At 41.7% G+C, this 20,980-nt stretch overlaps 1 protein-coding gene across 4 annotated transcripts in view; it reads left to right on the forward strand.

Annotated features, from left to right (window-relative positions):
• The window catches only part of LOC134348081 (rho guanine nucleotide exchange factor TIAM1-like), a 320,986-nt gene that overhangs the window by 252,098 nt on the left and 47,908 nt on the right, over nt 1–20,980 (forward strand). For all 4 annotated transcript variants that reach the window (XM_063050923.1, XM_063050924.1, XM_063050922.1 and 1 more), the window contains 5 exons: nt 6,448–6,624; nt 8,377–8,445; nt 8,538–8,663; nt 10,324–10,432; nt 13,437–13,616. In XM_063050923.1, coding sequence (XP_062906993.1) covers nt 6,448–6,624; nt 8,377–8,445; nt 8,538–8,663; nt 10,324–10,432; nt 13,437–13,616 — 661 coding nt within the window. The remainder of the gene's footprint in view (nt 1–6,447; nt 6,625–8,376; nt 8,446–8,537; nt 8,664–10,323; nt 10,433–13,436; nt 13,617–20,980) is intronic.

Below are 20,980 nucleotides of genomic sequence, written 5' to 3' on the forward strand. Positions count from 1 at the left end.
GTGTCTAAGGATGATTTAAGTATCTCTGCTAGGGCCCATGCAATTTTTGCACTAGGCTCCCACAAGGACTGAGGGAACACCTTGTCAGGTCTTAGGGATTTATCCACCCTAATTTACCTCAAGATAGCAAACACCTTGTCATCTGTAATCTGTATAGGGTCTATGACCACCTTGTTGCATTGCCTCACATCTGTAGACTGTGTTCATATCCCTGTAAATACAGATGCAAAAAAATCTCTAAGATCACCCCAATCTTTTGTGGCTCCATATGTAAGTTACCACTCTGATCTACCAGAAGACCATTCTGTCCCTTGCTATGCTTCCGGTTTAAAGTGGCACTGGTGAAGCACAGCAACAACGAACACAACTATAAATTTCTGTATTAGTTGCACTTTTTCTCAGATATGAGCATTGCAATCAATAGCTTGTACCTTCCATTTTGGAGTCAAGACTTTGAACTGCCTGTATGACCTGGCATTTTTGCGGTGCAGGATGGTTGTGGCATGTCATATATGGGCCAAATTGAGGCGGTGGGGGCTGGCCCTGAGAGCGGAGAATGAGCCAATGTTTGGCCATTACTGGAACGGACTTGGAGACGATTTGATGTGGCAGAACCGAGGCGAGGCAAGGGAGGCAGCGCCCCAGAGTAAGGAAAGACCTGAGATTTGACCAATTTAAGCAGAGGGCTGAATTCCAAAGGTCGTGTATGGGCCAAACTGAGGCAGTGGGGCCCACACCCAGGTCCGAGAGCCAGATTGAAATGGTTAGGGTGCTGGTGGCTGGAAGTGAGGGACAGGCCAGTTCAGTTCACTGCTCCACTAAGTTCGCTTGTCTCTGCGCTGAATGGAGGCTGTGTCTGCAGTTAATGGGCTCCTGAATCAGCTATAGTGAAGACTGGTTTTGTGACTGTGGACTTCAGTTCTGAATGTTATTTGCTTACTTTTATTGTTTGCATGCTTTGTTTTTTATCTGCACATTTGGCAGTCTAATGGGTTCTATTTAGTTTCTTTGGTTTGTTGCTGCCTGTAAGGAGATGAATCTTAAGGCTGTATATAAGATACATAGTTTGATAATAAATGTACTTCGAACTTTGGTTTTGCTTTTAATATATCTGCAGAGGCCTTTAGGAATCTCCTTTAGCTTGTCTGCTAGAGCAACCTCATGGTTTCTCATTGCTGTCCTGATTTCCTTCTTAAGTGTTCTCTTGCATTTCTTCTCCTTCTCAAGTACCTCATTTGTTCCTATCTGCTTATACCTGCTATGCACCTCCTTTTTCTTAACCGGAGCCTCAATATCTCTCAAAAACCAAGTTCCCTAAACCTGTAACCCTTGCCTTTTTATTCTGATAGGAACATTCAAACTCAGCTCTCAAATTTTCACTTTTGAAGGGCACCCACTTACCAAGCACAGATTTGCCAGAAAAAAACTGTCCAAATCCACACTTGCCTGATCCTTTCTGATACTATCAAAACTGGCCTTTCCCCAATTTAGAATGTTAACCCGAGAACCAGGCCTATTATTTTCCATAATTGCCTTGAAACTAAGGGCATTATGATCACTAAATGTAAAGTGTTTCCTTACATAAACTTCTGTCAACTGCCCTGACTCATTCCTGAACTAGAGATCTAGTATTGCATGGTCCCTAGCTGGGACTTCCATGTGTTGATTAAGGAAACTGTCCTGAACACATTTGACAGTCTCTTTCCCATCCAGCTCTTTAATAGTATGTGGGTCCCAGTCAACATGTGGAAAGTTAAAATCATCTTTGTACTACCACAACCTTATGTTTCTTACAACAGTCTGCAATTTCTCTACAAATTTGCTCCTCTAAATCCCACGAAAACTGTTAGTCTATAATATAATCTCATTAGTGTGGTCATACCTTTTTTATTCCCAGTTCTACCCATAAAGCCTCATTTGACAAGCTCTTCAATCTGTCCTCTCTGAGCACTGTCATGGCATTTTCCCTGACTAGTAATAGTCATAGTCATAGTCATACTTTATTGACCCCGGGGGGAAATTGGTTTTCGTTACAGTTGCACTATAAATAATAAATAGTAATGGAACCATAAATAGTTAAATAGTAATATGTAAATTATGCCAGTAAATTATGAAATAAGTTCAGGACCAGCCTATCGGCTCAGGGTGTCTGACCCTCCAAGGGAGGAGTTGTAAAGTTTGATGGCCACAGGCAGGAATAACTTCCTATGACACTCTGTGCTGCATCTTGGAGGAATGAGTCTCTGGCTGAATGTACTCCTGTGCCCACCCAGTACATTATGTAGTGGATGGGAGATATTGACCAAGATGGCATGCAACTTAGACAGCACCCTCTTTTCAGACACCACTGTGAGAGAGTCCAATTCAGTCCAGTTAATGCCACCCTTCCTCCTTTAATCCCTCCCATTCTATCATGTCTAAAACAATGAATCCCAGAACACTAAGCTGCCAGTCTTGTCCCTCCAAATCTTACTAATGGCTTCAATATCATAATTCTAGATGCTCAGCCATGCCCTAAGCTCATCCTCTTTTTCTACAATTATCCTTGTGTTGAATTATACACAACTCAGTATATCCTGAGATCACAACACTGGAGATCCTGTCCTTTAACTTGGCACCTAACACCCTGAACTCACTTTGAAGGACCTTGCAACCCCTTCTACCTGTGTCATTGGTACCAGCGTGGACTACAACCTCTTGCTGCTCACCCTCCCACTTAAAGAATGCTGTGGACTTGATCGGAGATGTCCCTGACCCTGTCACCCTGGAAGCATCATACTATCTGGAATCTTGTTCTTGTCCACAGAACTTCCTTTTTGTTCCCCTAACCAATGAATCCCTATCACTACAGCTCTCTTCTTCTACCTCCTTTCACTTCTGAGCCACAGGGCCAGATTCAGTGCCAGAGACTTGACAGCTATGACTTTCCTTTGTCATTGGCCCCCCCCCCCCCCAACAGTATCCAAAACAGTGTACCTGTTGTTGAGGGGAATGGCTACAGGGGTACTCTGTGCTGGCTGCCTATCCACTTTCGCTTTCCCATCCTCTCTCTGAATCCCTCAGCTCGCGAATGATCTGCATTTATTCCAGTTTCACCTCCAACTCCATTACACAGTCTGTTAGAAGCTGCAGCTGGATGCACTTCTTGCAGGTGTTGTCGTCAGAGATAGTGATGGTCCTCCTGCCTTCCCACATCCCACAAGAGGAACATTCCACTATCTTACCTAGCATCCCCACTCTTCTAAATGTGTAATAATAAAGAAAGAAAGAATAAATAATGAAAAACAATTTACCTTTAGCCTATGCCTCTCCTCACTGAAGCCTTGATGAGCCAAATGTTTCATGTAAATCAGTCCTGTATAATCATTGACAGAGAAATAAGTAAACGCAATTATAAAACCATCCAAATGTGCAGGCTATAAATGTACTTACAGTGACTTTTCAAGTGTGTAGGAGCTCGTTTGGGTTTGCTAATTGTACAAAAAGAAAGAAAAGAAATGGAGTGGTTTCATTGTAAGTTATTTCCCTTTCCTACACTGTCTCTTAGCAAGAGTTTTATTTCGTTAAACCATCTGGTGATAACTTACTTTTAAGAATTCATGGATCTATGTATAATAGCTAGTTTTAAACTTGAATTCCCTGTAGAGCTGTGCTAAGGTTAATAAATGGAATTTATGTGGCATATCCTAATAATTTAAATCTCACATACAGCTTTTAGGCATGAAACAAAACAGCATGCCAAAGCAAGATGCAGAATAAATCTATATAAACCTAACAGCATGTGGCGACCGTGTGAACTCTGAGAGGGTGACGTCAGAACATTTTTTCAAGAGGATGAACCTTAGCAAGTTAGACCCCCCGATGATATACTTGGCAGGGTCCTGAAAATCTGTGCTGACCAACTGGCTGGTATGTTCAAGGACATCTTTAACCTCTCACTGATGCAGTTGGAGGTTTTTCACCTGCTTTAGAAGAGCAGCATCATAGCAGTGCCCAAGAAGTGCAGGGTGAGCTGCCTCAAAGACTGTTGCCTAGCAGCACTCACATCTACTGTGATGAAGTGCTTTGAGAGGTTGGTCATGGCTAGAATTATAACTGCCCAAGCAAGAACCTGGACCCACTGCAAATTGCCTATGACCACAACAGATCTACAGTGGGCGCAATTTCACTTGCTTTCCACTTGGCCTTGAAGCACCTAGACAACAGCAAATCTTACACCAGGCTGCTGTTTATCATTTACAATTTGGAGTTCAACATCGTTATCTCCTCACTAATCAATAAGCTTCAAAACCCGGACCTCTGTACCCACCCCACTCTCAATAAAGCCTGCAACTGAGTCTTTGTCTTCCTTATCGAGAGATTACAGTCGGTACAGAATGGTGATTATGTCTCCTCATTGACTGTCAACACAGGTGCACCTCATAAATGTGTGCTTTGCCCACTGCTGTTATCTCTGTACACTCATGACAGTGTGGCTAGACACTCATCAAGTGCATCAATGAACTTGCTGATGACGCCATTGTTAACAGAATCTCAGATGGTGACGAGGATGTGTATAGGAGTGAGATAGATCGGCTGGTGAGTGATGTCACAACAGCTTCGCATTCAATGTCACCAATACCAAGGAATTGCTTGTGGATTTCAGGAAGGAGAAGTCAGGAGAACAGATGCCTGTCTTCAATGAGGAGGCAGCAGTGGAAAGGGTGAGTAGCTTCAAATTCCTGGGTGTCAACATCTCAGAAGATCTATCCTGGGCCCAATTTATTGATGCAATCACAAAGAACACAAGCAAGTGGTTCTGCTTCGTTAGAAGTTTGAGGAGGTTTTATCTATCACCAAAGGTTCTTGCAAATTTCTGTAGACGTACTGTTGCGAAGATTCTGACTGGTGGCATCACCAACTGGTATAGAGCTTCATATGCACAGGATCACTAGAGGCTGCAGAGGGTTGTAGACTCAGTCAGTTCCATCACAGGCACAAACCCTTACACCACTGAGGACATGTTCAAGAGGTGCTGCCTCAAGAAGGCAGCATCCATAATTAGAGATCCTCACCATCTGGAACATCCCCTCTTCGCAGTACTACCATCGGGGAGGAGGTATAGGAGCCTGAAGATGCACATTCAACGTTTTAAGAATAGCTGCTTCCTTTTTGCCATGAGACCGCTGAATGTTTCATGAACACTACCTTGGCTTTTGCACTTTTATCTTGTACCTGTACTCTTATGTCTTGCACTGCACTGCTGTCACAAAACAACAGAATTTGTCATAAGCAGCCGTAAACCTGATTCTGATTCTGATTCCAACTTTGAAACCTGGAAACTGCGATCTGATCTACTTTTGGAAGCACACATAGAATTTTAGAGCTAAAAATATTTATTTTCTCATTTTAAGTGAATAATTCATTGTAGTTGAAAGATTGCACAAGGTGTCTTTAAGAATTCAAAATAATTTGATCTTTAATGAACAGTTTATAATAATGGAAATTGGAATTGGTTTATTATTGTCATATGTACCAAGGTACAGTGAAAAGCATGTCTTGCATACTGTTCATACAGACAAATTCATTACACAGTGTATTGAGGAAGTACAAGGTAAAACAATTACAGAATGTAGAATGAAGTGCAACAGCTACAGAGAACGTGCATTGCAGACAGACGATAAGGTGCAAGACCATAATGAGGTAGATTATGAGATCAAGCATTGATCTTATCACACTAGGGAACTATTCAATAGTCTTATAACAGTGAGGTAAAAGTTGGCCTTGAACATGATGATACATGCTTTCGGGCTTTTTTTTATCTTCTACCCGATGGGAGAAGGGAAAAGAGAATGTCTGGGGTGGGTGGGATCTTTGGTTATGTTGGCTGCTTTACTGAGACAGTGAGAAGTGTAGACAGAGTTCGTGGAGAGGAGGCTGGTTTCTATCGTACCTTGGAGAAAGTTTATTTTTCCCTAGATTTTGCAAATTTCTGTAGATGTACTGTTGCGATGATTCTGAGTGGTGTCATCACCAGTTGGTATAGAGCTTCATGTGCACAGGATCATGAGGTGTTGGGCATTTGGACAGGTTCTGTACATTTCTGGATAGGAAAGGTTTTGAGGGATATGGGCAAAATGTGGGCAAATGAGACAAGATGAGATGGGTATTGTGGTCGTCATAGAAAAGTTGGGCTAAAGGGACAGTTTCTGTGTTGTATTACTCTATGACTCTATATTGGTATGAAGGAGCTTTCAGATCATTTAAATTATATGTGCAATGCAGTTAAATGTAGCTTCAAGATATAATCCATAAACATCACCATATGCTCTCAGCTATTTAAAATGGTTTGTGATAACATGATTCATTGAGTGTCCCAGCCACTGAGCCACTGTGTTTAAATACAAATCTTTTTCACAGCAAAGGATATTATAAAAGTCAGCTTTTGTTCCTTATTTTCTTTTGTAGAGCACTGAGCAAGTAACAGCATTTTGTCATGGTCTGCATGAGTTAAACCCACTGAGCATGTCGTCACAACCTTTGGAATCTTTACCACAGCAAATACCACCTCGACAGCTGACTGATGCAGATAAACTGCGCAAGGTTATCTGTGAACTGGTGGAAACAGAACAAACCTACGTAAAGGTGAGAACAGAGGGAAAAAAAATCAGTTATCAACAATTAAACTCTTCAAAATGTCACTGACACAGACATTGGGCTTCTGTGTAAATTTGTTGCTTATTGTGTCCGTCCTGTTAATGTGCAAAGTGGATGTTGACATTACAGTGAGGCTGTATAATTAGAATTAATATCTGCAGCTTAGGGAATGAGAATATCGGTGAGGACTGTTATATACGTAGGTTCCAGTTATTGAAAGATATTTGTAATTCTATAACTGAACATTTCAAATCAAGACTCTTCATCCAGACTGAAAGTTAGCCATTCTAAACAGGTGAGGGGAGGATGTGGTGATAGGTGAATCCAGGTGAAAAGGGGTAGTAGGAAGATGCAGGAGGAAAGAGTGGAAATAGCGACAGAGATTGGAAGGTGATAGATGGAGGCAGCCAAAGGCCGTAGAAGATGGAATTTGATAGGAAAAGCAGGATTGAGCTTGGGACCAAACAAGAGAGGTGGGGTGGGCTAGAAGGAATATTCGAGGGAAGGGACCCAGTGGAAGGAGTGTGTAGTTGATGGGTAGTTGGAGAGTTGAGGAGAAGTAAGAGGTAGGGCGATGGCAGCTTGGGAGGAGTGGACTTGGGTGGGTGTAGGAGGAATGGGGTAGAAACCAAAGTAACAGAGGGATACCAGGTTACCTGGAACTGGAAAATTCAGTGTTTATGTCCTCAGAATGCAGACTACCAGGCAGAAGGTGATGTCTTGGGTAGGATACTGAAATTTGAAAGCCATTGCTAGAATTGTATCTTAGTATGCATAGCTCCTTCAACAGAAGACTATTTCAAAACATTTATTAACACTTAAAATCAATAACAATAAGTACTCATCTACTCAAAACAAGTAGAAATAAATCACTGTTGTCAGGCATAAGCACCATCTCATAAAACCTACTGGCATTAACTCAACTTATGCAGTGCAGTGAGTTGATTGTAAAGCAAAATAGAAAGCAGGATGAGAACTTTGTAAGGTCAATATCTCCTGAGAAAAAAAAGCAGAGTAGTGACATAATAGGGGTCTGTAAATTTACGAAGGTTTTGATAGAATTGGTCACTTTGTGAAGATTACAGATATGCTTACAAGGCTGCAAGAGGAGTAGCTAAGGGAGAGGGGAATTGAGGGTTACTCAGTGGGAGGAGAGTTGAGTAGAACATGAATTTTGTCATGGAAAGAATGGCCTGTTTCTGTGCTGGATGTTCTATGTAATCTTCAGTAATTTATGCAGTTGAAATGACTGTGTATGTTTTATGTTCTGTGTGTAATGTTTCAATTGTACATTTATTATACACATGCATTTATTTAGCATTACTTTGTGAATTTTGTTTAAAACTGCAAATATTTTAATCTCCTGATAAACATTACAGATGAGGTTTCTCTTTTCACAGGTGCTGCTGAATTTCCAATATATATTTATTAGTAGCGAATGTATATAACATGTTTGAAAGTGCAATTTGAAATAAAACAGAAGCTTACATTACAAAAATATTTTGATTTTCCTTTGAATAATTTATTGCTCTGTTAATTACTACATTTACAGCCTTGTAAAATAAATTGCATTTATTCTGGCATCATTTTGTATAAACCAGGGCATACATTTTTAAAGAGGTCAAATCTAGTACAGTGATGTGTAGCGATAGGTCGACTCATAATTTTCTGTTTTCACTGTATAGGGAAGGTAAAATGATTTTTTGTACATCTGTCTAATATCTCCTATTTTGTTCACAGGATCTGAATTGTCTCTTGGAGAGATATTTAAAACCATTGCAGAAAGAGGTTTTTCTCACTCAAGATGAGGTAATATTTTTCAAGCAAGAGTTCTAATAAAATATCCAGTCATCTATGTTTTTATTCTGAATAAACATTTTTGTTTGCTGTTTGTGTTTCAGCTTGATGTGCTTTTTGGAAACTTGAGAGAAATGGTTCAGTTTCAAGTGGAATTCTTGAAAACACTGGAGGATGGTGTAAGACTGGTTTCAGATCTTGAAGAGTTGGAAACAGTTAATCAGTTCAAGGTAGCATTGTTTCAATTGCAGTCAACTTCTCTTGCACACTGCAGTTTTCACTTGTCTTCTACTTCCATTATGTTTCAGATTCAGTTGGTGTGAAAAAATAATTGGACAAGGAAAGAGGCAGACCTCCATTGATCTAATTCTCTTGTTAGCTGCAGGGAAGACCAGAGCTATAAGTCTATCAGTATTAATGACCAGTTTATATTTATGGCTTTTATCTGTTTTTCCTTGCAACACTTGAAACGTCTATCTTATCCTTTCCAAACTTAAAAAAATCCACTATTATCTCACCCTATTATCTATTATAAAGAAAAAAAGCATTCTGGTGTTCAATTTTGATCTGGTGTACCCTTTGCCATCATAGGATGGTCAAACTTTGCTTTATTTCTCTGGAACATTGGAGGCTGACGGGAGACCTGATAGAAGTTTGTAAAATTATAGGAGACATGGATAGTGTAGCTAGTCAGAATCCATATCCCAGGGTGGAAATGTCAAGTAATGTAAGAGGGGGAAGTTTAAAGGAAACATGGGTGAACAAGTTTTTTTTACATAGAGATTGGTACTACCCGGAACGGGCTGCCAATGATAGAAGCACATGCAATACTGGCATTCAAGAGGTTTTAGATAGACACATGAATATACGGAATGTGGAAGAATATAGATCATGAGCAGGCAGAAGAGATCTCATTTCATATTGCTTTAAGAGCTGAAGGACCTGTGCCTATGTGCTACTCTTCTATGTACCTCCACAGCATTTAAATTCTTATCTTCCAAGCAAGATGTGACATTTATACTAAGATGTTACGGCCCACCAGTATCTGTGTTGAAATTCATTTGCTGGTTGGATTACCTATGTGCATGTTTCTTTTCAGATGTCTTGTGGATTGTTGATTTCTCCTTGGCTCTTTGTTTTATCCACCACATTTTTATGTTATCCACACATTACAAATTAAATGTTTGTTTCCAAAGTCTAAATTATTAAATTGGCTGCCACCCCAAATGGCTACCTTTCCCTCAACTTTTTGCTTTGTCTTGGAAGCAATCTTGACTCTGCATGTTGTGATCTTAGACCATAAGACATAGGAGCAGAAGCAGGCCATTTGACCATCGAGTCTGTTCTGCCATTCTATCATGGCTGATTTATTATCCCTTTCAATCCCTTTCTCTTCCCCATACCCATTGACGCCCTTACTAATCAAGAACCTTTCAACCTCCCTCTTAAATATACCCACTGACTTGGCCTCCACAGTCATCTATGGCAAGGATTCCATGGATTCACAACCTTCTGGCTAAAGAAATTCCTCCTCATGTCTGTTCTAAAGGGGTGTACTTGTACTCTGAGGCTGTACCCTCTGGTCCTAGACTCCCGCCACTATAGAAAATATCCTCTCCATGTCCACTCTGTCTAGGCTTTTCAATTTCGATAGGTTTCAGTGAAAAGCCCCTCATTCTTCTAAACCTCAGTGAGTACAGGCCCAGAGCCATCAAATGCTCCTCATACATTAACCCTTTCATTCCTGGGGTCATTCTTGAGGACCTCCACTGAACCCTCTCCAGTGCCAGCGCATCTTAGATCGGGGGTCCAAAACAGCTTATAGATTCATAAAACTGCACATGACAAATTCTCTGTATCAATCCAGGATTTTGTTTTCTTCTTTTGCAGAAAGTACTTTTCTCGTTGGGTGGTTCATTCCTGTACTACGCTGATCGTTTCAAGTTATACAGCGCATTCTGTGCAAGTCATACAAAAGTTCCCAAGGTGCTTGTTAAAGGTAATAACACTACAACTTTTTCAATGGTTTAGATTCTATATATACATCATTCCTTCTATGAAAACCTTATGCATTATATATTTATGTGAAATTAGTTGCAGAAAATTTGAGCCAGAATTTAATGCCAAGGGTGAACTGCCCAGGCTCACCAGTGATTTTCCTTCACTGTCGACTTGCTAGGAAGTGCTCCTGAGTATTAAACAAGTTGCAACCTTATCAGCGGTTTTAAGGGATAAGGACAATTTGAAATGCATTGATGCTGCTGAAGATATTGCAACATGAATGAAAAGGTGGTACATGAGGGCACCACCAGTTATGCGGGAGATGGAACCGGTACTACCAAGTGCGTTGCACCTCAACGTGCAAGGACCAATGTTCTTATGGGTACGTTTGCTTGTGTAATATAGCTGAATGTAAAAAAAAATGTAAATGTGTTGAGGGCACAAGGGAATATAATATTTTATCTATTATAGGAACAGTGCTTAAAAAGGGATGATACTGAAACCTTAATGTTCCTGATCATTGGTTTCAAATGAGATGGAGAGGGAGACTAAAAGAAAAGTTGAGGTGTAACAATATGGTTAAAGAGATCACAGTTATAAAAAAGGATAATGTTATCAAGCAATCATCGAATGAAGCTGTGTAGGTTGAATTAAAGAACAAACAAGGCTCATTTGCACTGTTGAGAGAGAATTTCAGAAGATTGTTTTTGTAGGCACATTTCTGCCAAGTGCAAAAGCACTAGGACAATCATTACGTGAGATTTTTGCTACTCTAATATTAACTGGAATATAGTCAGTATAAAAAACATAGAGGACACAGAATTCCTAAATTGCATTCAGGAATTGCATTTCAGAAAAAGTTCAATGTAAAGCCTGTTTTACCAGACTGAAAACTGATATAGTAAATATGAGCTAGAAATAGATATTTGAAGGCAACTCAGATAAAAGGAGAGATTTTAGAAGATGGTTCAAGAGGTCAGTGTGAACATTTCCTTCCAAACTAAAAAAGATCGACTCTGTAAAATCTAGACACCTCTTGATGGCAAGGGACATACAGGGTATGGTCAGGTAAAACAGGAAGGTACTGTCAGATTTGGAGACCAGTACAGGAGAAAAGCCAGATATTTATAGGAAGTATAGGAGTCAAACTAAAAGGAAAACTAATAAAGTAGGGGAGGAGGCAGCATGAGCATATAATCAAGTAAAATAAATGAAAATTCCTTAAAAAGCCTGTATGTAAAGAGCAAGAGGATAACAAAGGGAAGAATATTAGCTTTTGGATGTAAAAGGGTGAAGTGTATGTGATGGTGATGTGGGTAAAGAATAATTTGCACCAGCCCTCCCCAAAGAGGGGACACTGCTGATAGTGTAGTTCATCTCTGCAAATCCACTCATTAAAGTGGACTGTCAAATATTGGAATATATCAACATAATGAAATAACAGATTATTCAGAGGTTTATAATATTTGAAAATGGATAATTTGTCAGGATGGATGAAATATGTTAGGATGTTTATAGAAGCAAGTGGTGAAGTTCTGGAGGATAACATTCCAACTTCTAATTATCTTGGGCTCAGGACTGGTATCAAAGGATCAGGATATTGTTAACATTGTACTGTTGTTTGAAGGCAGTAATTGTTAAACAAAGCAATTACAGCCCAGTTTGTTTAACTTAGATGGTGAGCAAATTATTGGAATCCATTCCAAGATACAGTATAAACTTTCACTTGGGAAGACAAAGGATAGTCTGCATTGATTTTTTTAAGGTTGTATATGACTGACTTGATTGAATTTTATGAGAAAGTCATGACAAGAGTCAATGAGGACAGAGCTTTCGATGAAGTATGTCTGGATTTTAGTAATGTTTTTGGCAGACTGGTCAACAAAATTAAAATCCCAAGGATTTCAAAGTTCCCTAACAAACAGTGGCTCGATGACAGAAAGGGTAACGGTTACTCTTTCTGTGAATGAAAGTCTGCTGCCAGTGGGTTTACACTTCCTCATTCTTATAATATATGTCAATAAGGAACAAAGCTTTAGTGGGCAGGAAGACCCAGATAACCTAGCCTGTTGGGATGCTGTCTAAGTTGCATGCCATCTTGGTCAATGTCTCCCATCCACTACATAATGTACTGGGTGGGCACAGAAGTACATTCAGCCAGAGACTCATTCCACCGAGATGCAACACAGAGTGTCATAGGAAGTCATTCCTGCCTGTGGCCATCGAACTTTACAACTCCTTCCTTGGAGAGTCAGACATCGTGAGCCGATAGGCTGGTCCTGGACTTATTTCATAATTTACTGGCATAATTTACATATTACTATTTAACTATTTATTACTATTTTCTATTACTATTCTATTACTATTTATTATTTCTATGACTATTACTATTTACTATTTACTAATAGTAATATTACTATTACTATTTCTATTACTATTTATTATTTATGGTGCAACTGTAACGAAAACCAATTTCCCCCGGGATCAATAAAGTATGACTATGACTATGACTAAACAAAAAGCAAATGAAGTTTACTCCAGAAAAGGGTAAAGTGATGCATTTGGGGAGGTGCACAGGGCAAAAGAATATAAAACGTACTGGAGAGGGTGTACAGGAGGTTTATTAGTGCTATGCAAGACTGGAAAATACAACTATGAGGAAGGATCTATAAACTAGGTTGCTTTCTTTTAAAAGGGAGACAAGATTTACTTCAGATGTTTAAATAATGATGAGCCTGGATAGAACAAATAGGAAGGACCTCTTTTGCAGAGTGGTCAAAAATCAATGTGAACAGATTCAAAGTAATTTACAGGAGGATTAGTGATTTCTATGTTTTTTTTTACTTTATTAAGATTCACATTCATTAATCACATGTACATTACTCATTCAAAATATGGAACATGTTTTTGACAGCATCATATTCAGTAGTATCATGATATTTTTGTGTCAGTTTCAATGCTGTAATATTATTTGTGCCTTACCATAATTTATTTGTGTTTAGCCAAGATAAACCCAGCTTTTAAGGCCTTCCTTGACGCCCAAAATCCCAAGCAGCAACATTCATCCACTTTGGAATCATACCTGATCAAACCTATTCAGCGTGTTCTGAAGTACCCCCTTCTTTTGAAGGAGCTGATCTCTCTTACAGACTCAGAGAGTGAGGAGCATTACCATCTGACAGGTAAGATACCCTCGTGAACATTACTTGTTTGCAAGGAGGATTACTCTTTAGTTAAGCCATAGTAATTGCTGTTGTGCATCATTTGGAAGCAAGTGACAGGGAAATACTGGTAGAGGCAGTATTGGCGGAGATGTAACAGTGAGGAATAAGAGGAAGCAAAGAGTAATGGTGGATAAAAGTAAAGTAACAAAAATATCAGAATCAGAATCAGGTTTATTATCACCGGCATGTGATGTGAAATGTGTTAACTTAGCAGCAGCATTTCAATGCAATACATAATCTAGCAGAGAGAAAAAAATAATAAATAAAATTTTAAAAAGTAATAAATAAACGAGTAAATCAATTATGTATATTGAATAGATTTTAAAAATGTGCAAAAAAGAAATACTGTATATTTTTTAAAAAGTGTCCAAAGATTCAATGTCCATTTAGGAATCGGATGGCAGAGGGGAAGAAGCTGATCCTGAATCGCTGAGTGTGTGCCTTCAGGCTTCTGTATCTCCTACCTGATGGTAACAGTGAGAAAGGGGCATGCCCTGGGTGCTGGAGGTCCTTAATAATGAGTACTGCCTTTCTGAGACACTGCTCCCTAACGATGTCCTGGGTACTTTGTAGGCTAGTACCCAAGATGGAGCTGAGTAGATTTATAACCTTCTGCAGCTTCTTTTGGTCCTGTGCAGTAGCCCCTCCATACCAGACAGTGATGCAGCCTGTCAGAATGCTCTCCACAGTACAACCATAGAAGTTTTTGAGTGTATTTGTTGACATGCTAAATCTCTTCAATCTCCTAATAAAGTATAGCCACTGTTTTACCTCCTTTATAACTATGTTGATATGTTAGGTTAGGGGGCATCTATCTTGAAAAGCTGCACTGCTTTTTGTGCAGTATTCTCATAATGCTTTTGAATAAGATTTATACCCAGGAATGCTAAAGGAAAGGTGATTTAGTTCTACCAATTACAGTAGAACTTATTGGTAGTATTCCAATATGCCTCCTACTTTTGTCTTCCTTGATGACAGAAGTCATGGATTTGCAAAGTGCAGGTGTGTTGCAGTGTCTTTGATGAATAATTGGTGTTATGTTTTGTGCACTCCAGCTAACATGTACTGGTGCTGAAGGAAATCAGTGTTTCGGGTGATAGATGCAGTACCAGTAAAGTGCATGGCTTGCTCTCAGTGGTGTTCAGTTTCTTATCAGTTGCCAGAGCTGCAGTCATTCAGGCAAGAGGAAGCCACTTTATCACACTCATACTCCTAACTTTTGTCTTATAGATGGTGAAAGGCATTGAGGTTCAGTAAGTGAGTCACTTGCTACAGGATATCTTAACCTCTGATCACCTCCTACAGACACAATATTCAGAGGGCTAGGTCAGTCAAGTTTATAGGAAGTGAACTCACTGTTGTGAAACTCAATGATATTGATTTTATTGGTCAACATTGAAGTATTTGAATTCTTCTTCCTTGGAGATGTCATCATCTAGCACTTGAAGGCTGTAGTGGTCCTTACCACATATGAAACCTTATTTATTTATTTATCTACACAAACACGAGGAATTCTGCAGATGCTGGAAATCCAAGCAACACACATCAAAGTTGCTGGTGAACGCAGCAGGCCAGGCAGCATCTCGAGGAAGAGGTACAGTCGACGTTTCAGGCTGAGACCCTTTGTCAGGACTAACTGAAGGAAGAGTTAGTAAGAGATTTGAAAGTGGGAGGGGGAGGGGGAGGGATGGAGCCAAGAGCTGGACAGGTGATTGGCAAAGGGGATATGAGAGGATCATGGGACAGGAGGCCCAGGGAGAAAGACAAGGGGGGGGAACCCAGAGGATGGGCAAGGGGTATAGTCAGAGGGACAGAGGGAGAAAAAGGAGAGTGAGAGAAAGAATGTGTGTATAAAAATAAATAACGGATGGGGTAAGAGGGGGAGGTGGGGCATTAGCGGAAGTTAGAGAAGTCAATGTTCATGCCATCAGGTTGGAACAAGTGCTACACATGCCCTTCTATATATTGGCGAGTCCCGACGCAGACTGGGAGATCATTTTGCTGAACACCTACGCTCTGTCCGCTAGAGAAAGCAGGATCTCCCAGTGGCCATACATTTTAATTCCACATCCGATTCCCATTCTGACATGTCTATCCACGGCCTCCTCTACTGTAAAGGTAAGCCACACTCAGGTTGGAGGAATAACACCTTATATTCCGTCTGGGTAGCCTCCAACCTGATGGCATGAACATTGACTTCTCTAACTTCCGCTAATGCCCCACCTCCCCCTCGTACCCCATCCGTTATTTATATACACACATTTCTTTCTCTCACTCTCCTTTTTCTCCCTCTGTCCCTCTGACTATACCCTTTGCCCATCCTCTGGGTTTTTTCTCCCCTCCCCCTTTTCCTTCTCCCTGGGCCTCCTGTCCCATGATCCTCTCATACCCGTTTTGCCAATCACCTGTCCAGCTCTTGGCTCCATCCCTCCCCCTCCTGTCTTCTCCTATCATTTTGGATCTCCCCCTCCCCTTCCCACTTTTAATTCTCTTACTAGCTCTTTCTTCAGTTAGTCCTGACGAAGGGTCTCGGCCTGAAACGTCGATTGTACCTCTTCCTAGAGATGCTGCCTGGCCTGCTGCGTTCACCAGCAACTTTGATGTGTGTTGCTTATTTATCTATCTGTCTGTCTCTATGTCTATCTATCAATCAATCTAGCAATACAGTGCAGCGTTGGCTCTTTGATCCACACCACCCCAGCAACCCCTGACAAATCCTATTAACCCTAACCTGATCACGGGACAATTTACCATGGCCAGTTAATCTACCTGGTACATCTTTGGACTGTGGGAAGGATCTGGAGGAACCAGAGAAAACGCAAGTGTTCCATGGGGAGGATGTACAAAGTCCGGAATTAAACTCTGAACTCCAAAACAACCTGAGCTGTAATCATGTCACGCTAACTGCTATGTCCTTGCCTGAACATTGATTAGCTGTTGCCGCATTCACAAATAGACTGCTTCATTTCCCGAGGAACAATAAATCTTTGGAACTCACTTCCCAAGATAGTTTTAGAGGTGGGGTATTTCAATATATTCCAGATGGGGACTTTTGAACAATGCAGTGATGTTGATAAAACTAGAAAGCATTTAGGAAAGGGTTGGACCAACTATAATTGTATCGAATAACAGTAGAATCGAGGGGCCAGTGAGTCTATTTTTACTCCTTTTTTTCTTAAGTTCTTATGAAATTAATCTTATATCTCCACTCTCTATCCTCTCCTATCAGCTTCTCTCTTCTCTCGCCCTTTATCTCTATCACCAATCAACTTCCCAGCTCTTTACTTCATCCCCTCACTTTCTCCTGGTTTCATCTATCACCTACCACCTTGTACTTTTTCCTCCCATCCCCCCACTTAGTACACTGATCTCCTCTTTCCTTTCAGTCCTATTCTTTTCCATAGATGCTGCCTGGCCCTCTGAGTTCCTCCAGCATTTTGTGTGTTTTGTTCTGGATTTCCAGCATTTGCAGATTGTCTCATGTTTGTGATATATCTCCACTTCTGACTTGGAGCTAAATGATTGACTTACCAAATCAGAGCCTTCTTCCTTAGCACAAAATATGAATGCAACCATTATAGTTCTATGCTCGATTAATTTTTCTTCCGTTTTAGCAAGACCAGGCTTGCGTGTATTCTGTCTTGGTATCAGGGGAAGTTTCTTGTCTCTGCTTTGCAAGTTAGATCTTTATGGTCTGTGGCAGTAATGGGGTCTGTAAGGAGACCAGAACTGAGTGGCTCTGGCTGAACCCAATGTGAACATTGATATTTTAGTGAGAAAGTGTTACTTGCTAGCACTAATAATAACTTGACTTCCATTAGTGTTTTTGAAAGAGACAATTGTTTTTGTCTTTCAGTCTCTTGTGCAGAACGGATGAATGCTCTTGTGATTATTAGTGGTAGTGTGCCTGGAAGTGCAATTAATTTTCGGTTGAACTGTCTGAAAATACAGCAGGCCAGGCAGCATCTCTAGGAAGAGGTACAGTCAACATTTCAGCGGAGACCCTTTGTCAGGACTAACTGAAGGAAGAGTTAGTAAGAGATTTGAAAGTGGGAGGGGGAGGGGGAGATCCGAAATGATAGGAGAAGACAGGAGGGGGAGGGATGGAGCCAAGAGCTGGACAGGTGATTGGCAAAGGGGATATGAGAGGATCATAGGACTGGAGGTCCAGGGAGAAAGACAAGGGCGGGGGGGGGAACCCAGAGGATGGGCAAGGGGTATAGTCAGAGGGACAGGGAGAAAAAGGAGAGTGAGAGAAAGAATGTGTGTATAAAAATAAATAACGGATGGGGTACGAGGGGGAGGTGGAGCATCAGCGGAAGTTAGAGAAGTCAATGTTCATGCCACCAAGTTGGAGGCTACCCAGATGGAATATAAGGTGTTGTTCCTCCAACCTGAGTGTGGCTTCATCTTTACAGCAGAGGAGGCCGTAGATAGACATGTCAGAATGGGAATGGGATGTGGAATTAAAATGTGTGGCCACTGGGAGATCCTGCATTCTCTGGCGGACAGAGCGCAGGTGTTCAGTGAAACGGTCTCCCAGCCTGTGTGGGGTCTTGCCAATATATAGAAGGCCTCATCGGGAGCACCGGACGCAGTATATCACCCCAGCCGACTCACAGGTGAAGTGTCGCCTCACCTGGAAGGACTGTCTGGGGCTCTGAATGGTGGTAAGGGAGGAAGTGTAAGGGCATGTGTAGCACTTGTTCCAACCAGATGGCATGAACATTGACTTCTCTAACTTCTGCTAATGCACCACCTCCCCCTTGTACCCCATCCGTTATTTATTTTTATACACACATTCTTTCTCTCTCTCTCTCCTTTTTCTCCCTCTGTCCCTCTGACTATACCCCTTTCCCATCCTCTGGGTTCCCCCCACCGCTTGTCTTTCTCCCTGGGCCTCCTGTCCCATGATCCTCTCATATCCCCTTTGCCAATCACCTGTCCAGCTCTTGGCTCCATCCCTCCCCCTCCTGTCTTCTCCTATCATTTTGGATCTCCCCCTCCCCCTCCCACTTTTAAATCTCTTACTAACTCTTCCTTCAGTTAGTCCTGACGAAGGGTCTTGGCCTGAAACGTCGACTGTACCTCTTCCTAGAGATGCTGCCTGGCCTGCTGCGTTCACCAGCAACTTTGATGAACTTTGATGTGTGTTGCTTGAATTTCCAGCATCTGCAGAATTCCTGTTGTTTCTGAAAATACAATTCCTTTTCATGGGAAATCAAAAATAAAAATCAGTCGTGCTTGTTATATCTGTTTTCCTAGTGAAATACAGTACTAGTTTTATATGAACAATGTATTTAGAAGATTGCTGTTATAGTTTTGGCTAGATATTTTGTTATTACCACAAATGATACAATTAAAAGTTGTTGCACAAGCAAACCTATCTGTATCAATTTTGGATTGTCTTTCTGGGAAATGGTGTTTTAAGAAAGGCACTTGATTTTCACCAAGTGGGGGATATTAAAGATTTGCATATAGAATAAAATGATCAGGATATGCATGAGATTCAGTGCTTTTTCTACTTCTGTTTCCCATGTTACTATGCAAAGAATGTTGCAATAAAATGGAAAACAGCCAGTAAAGTTTCTGATGGGTTGTACTTTTTTCTCTGCTGTAATTAGCTCAAAAGCCAACATTGTAAATTTCTATAGGAAGAGGCGCAGTCGACGTTTCAGGCCGAGACCCTTCGTCAGGACTAACTGAAGGAAGAGTGAGTAAGGAATTACTCTTAATAATTTCTCCTTTTGCTCCTCCCATTTCCTCCAAACTAAAGGTGTAGCTATGGGCACCCGTATGGGTCCTAGCTATGCCTGCCTTTTTGTTGGGTTTGTGGAACAATCTATGTTCCATGCCTATTCTGGTATCTGTCCCCCACTTTTCCTTCGCTACATCGACGACTGCATTGGCGCTGCTTCCTGCACGCATGCAGAACTCGTTGACTTTATTAACTTTGCCTCCAACTTTCACCCTGCCCTCAAGTTTACCTGGTCCATTTCTGACACCTCCCTCCCCTTTCTAGATCTTTCTGTCTCTGTCTCTGGAGACAGCTTATCCACTGATGTCTACTATAAGCCTACTGACTCTCACAGCTATCTGGACTATTCCTCTTCTCACCCTGTCTCTTGCAAAAACGCCATCCCCTTCTCGCAATTCCTCCGTCTCCGCCGCATCTGCTCTCAGGATGAGGCTTTTCATTCTAGGACGAGGGAGATGTCTTCATTTTTTAAAGAAAGGGGCTTCCCTTCCTCCACTATCAACTCTGCTCTTAAACGCATCTCCCCCATTTCACGTACATCTGCTCTCACTCCATCCTCCCACCACCCCACTAGGAATAGGGTTCCCCTGGTCCTCACCTACCACCCCACCAGCCTCCGGGTCCAACATATTATTCTCTGTAACTTCCGCCACCTCCAACGGGATCCCACCACTAAGCACATCTTTCCCTCCCCCCCTCTCTCTGCATTCCGCAGGGATCGCTCCCTACACAACTCCCTTGTCCATTCGTCCCCCCCATCCCTCCCCACAGATCTCCCTCCTGGCACTTATCCGTGTAAGCGGAACAAGTGCTACACATGCCCTTACACTTCCTCCCTTACCACCATTCAGGGCCCCAAACAGTCCTTCCAGGTGAGGCATCACTTCACCTGTGAGTCGACTGGGGTGATATACTGCGTCCGGTGCTCCCGATGTGGCCTTTTATATATTGGTGAGACCCGACGCAGACTGGGAGACCGCTTTGCTGAACATCTACGCTCTGTCCGCCAGAGAAAGCAGGATCTCCCAGTGGCCACACATTTTAATTCCACATCCCATTCCCATTCTGACATGTCTATCCACGGCCTCCTCTACTGTAAAGATGAAGCCACACTCAGGTTGGAGGAACAACACCTTATATTCCGTATGGGTAGCCTCCAACCTGATGGCATGAACATTGACTTCTCTAACTTCCGCTAGGCCCCACCTCCCCCTCGTACCCCATCTGTTACTCTTTTTTATGCACACATTCTTTCTCTCACTCTCCTTTTTCTCCCTCTGTCCCTCTGAATATACCTCTTGCCCATCCTCTGGGTCACCCCCCCCCCCCGTCTTTCATCCCGGACCTCCTGTCCCATGATCCTCTCGTATCCCCTTCTGCCTATCACCTGTCCAGCTCTCGGCTCTATCCCTCCCCCTCCTGTCTTCTCCTATCATTTTGCATCTCCCCCTCCCCCTCCAGCTTTCAAATCCCTTACTCACTCTTCCTTCAGTTAGTCCTGTCGAAGGGTCTCGGCCTGAAACGTCGACTGCGCCTCTTCCTATAGATGCTGCTTGGCCTGCTG

Source organism: Mobula hypostoma, chromosome 6 (assembly GCF_963921235.1).
Source record: "Mobula hypostoma chromosome 6, sMobHyp1.1, whole genome shotgun sequence".
In the NCBI taxonomy this organism is placed as follows: domain Eukaryota; kingdom Metazoa; phylum Chordata; class Chondrichthyes; order Myliobatiformes; family Myliobatidae; genus Mobula; species Mobula hypostoma.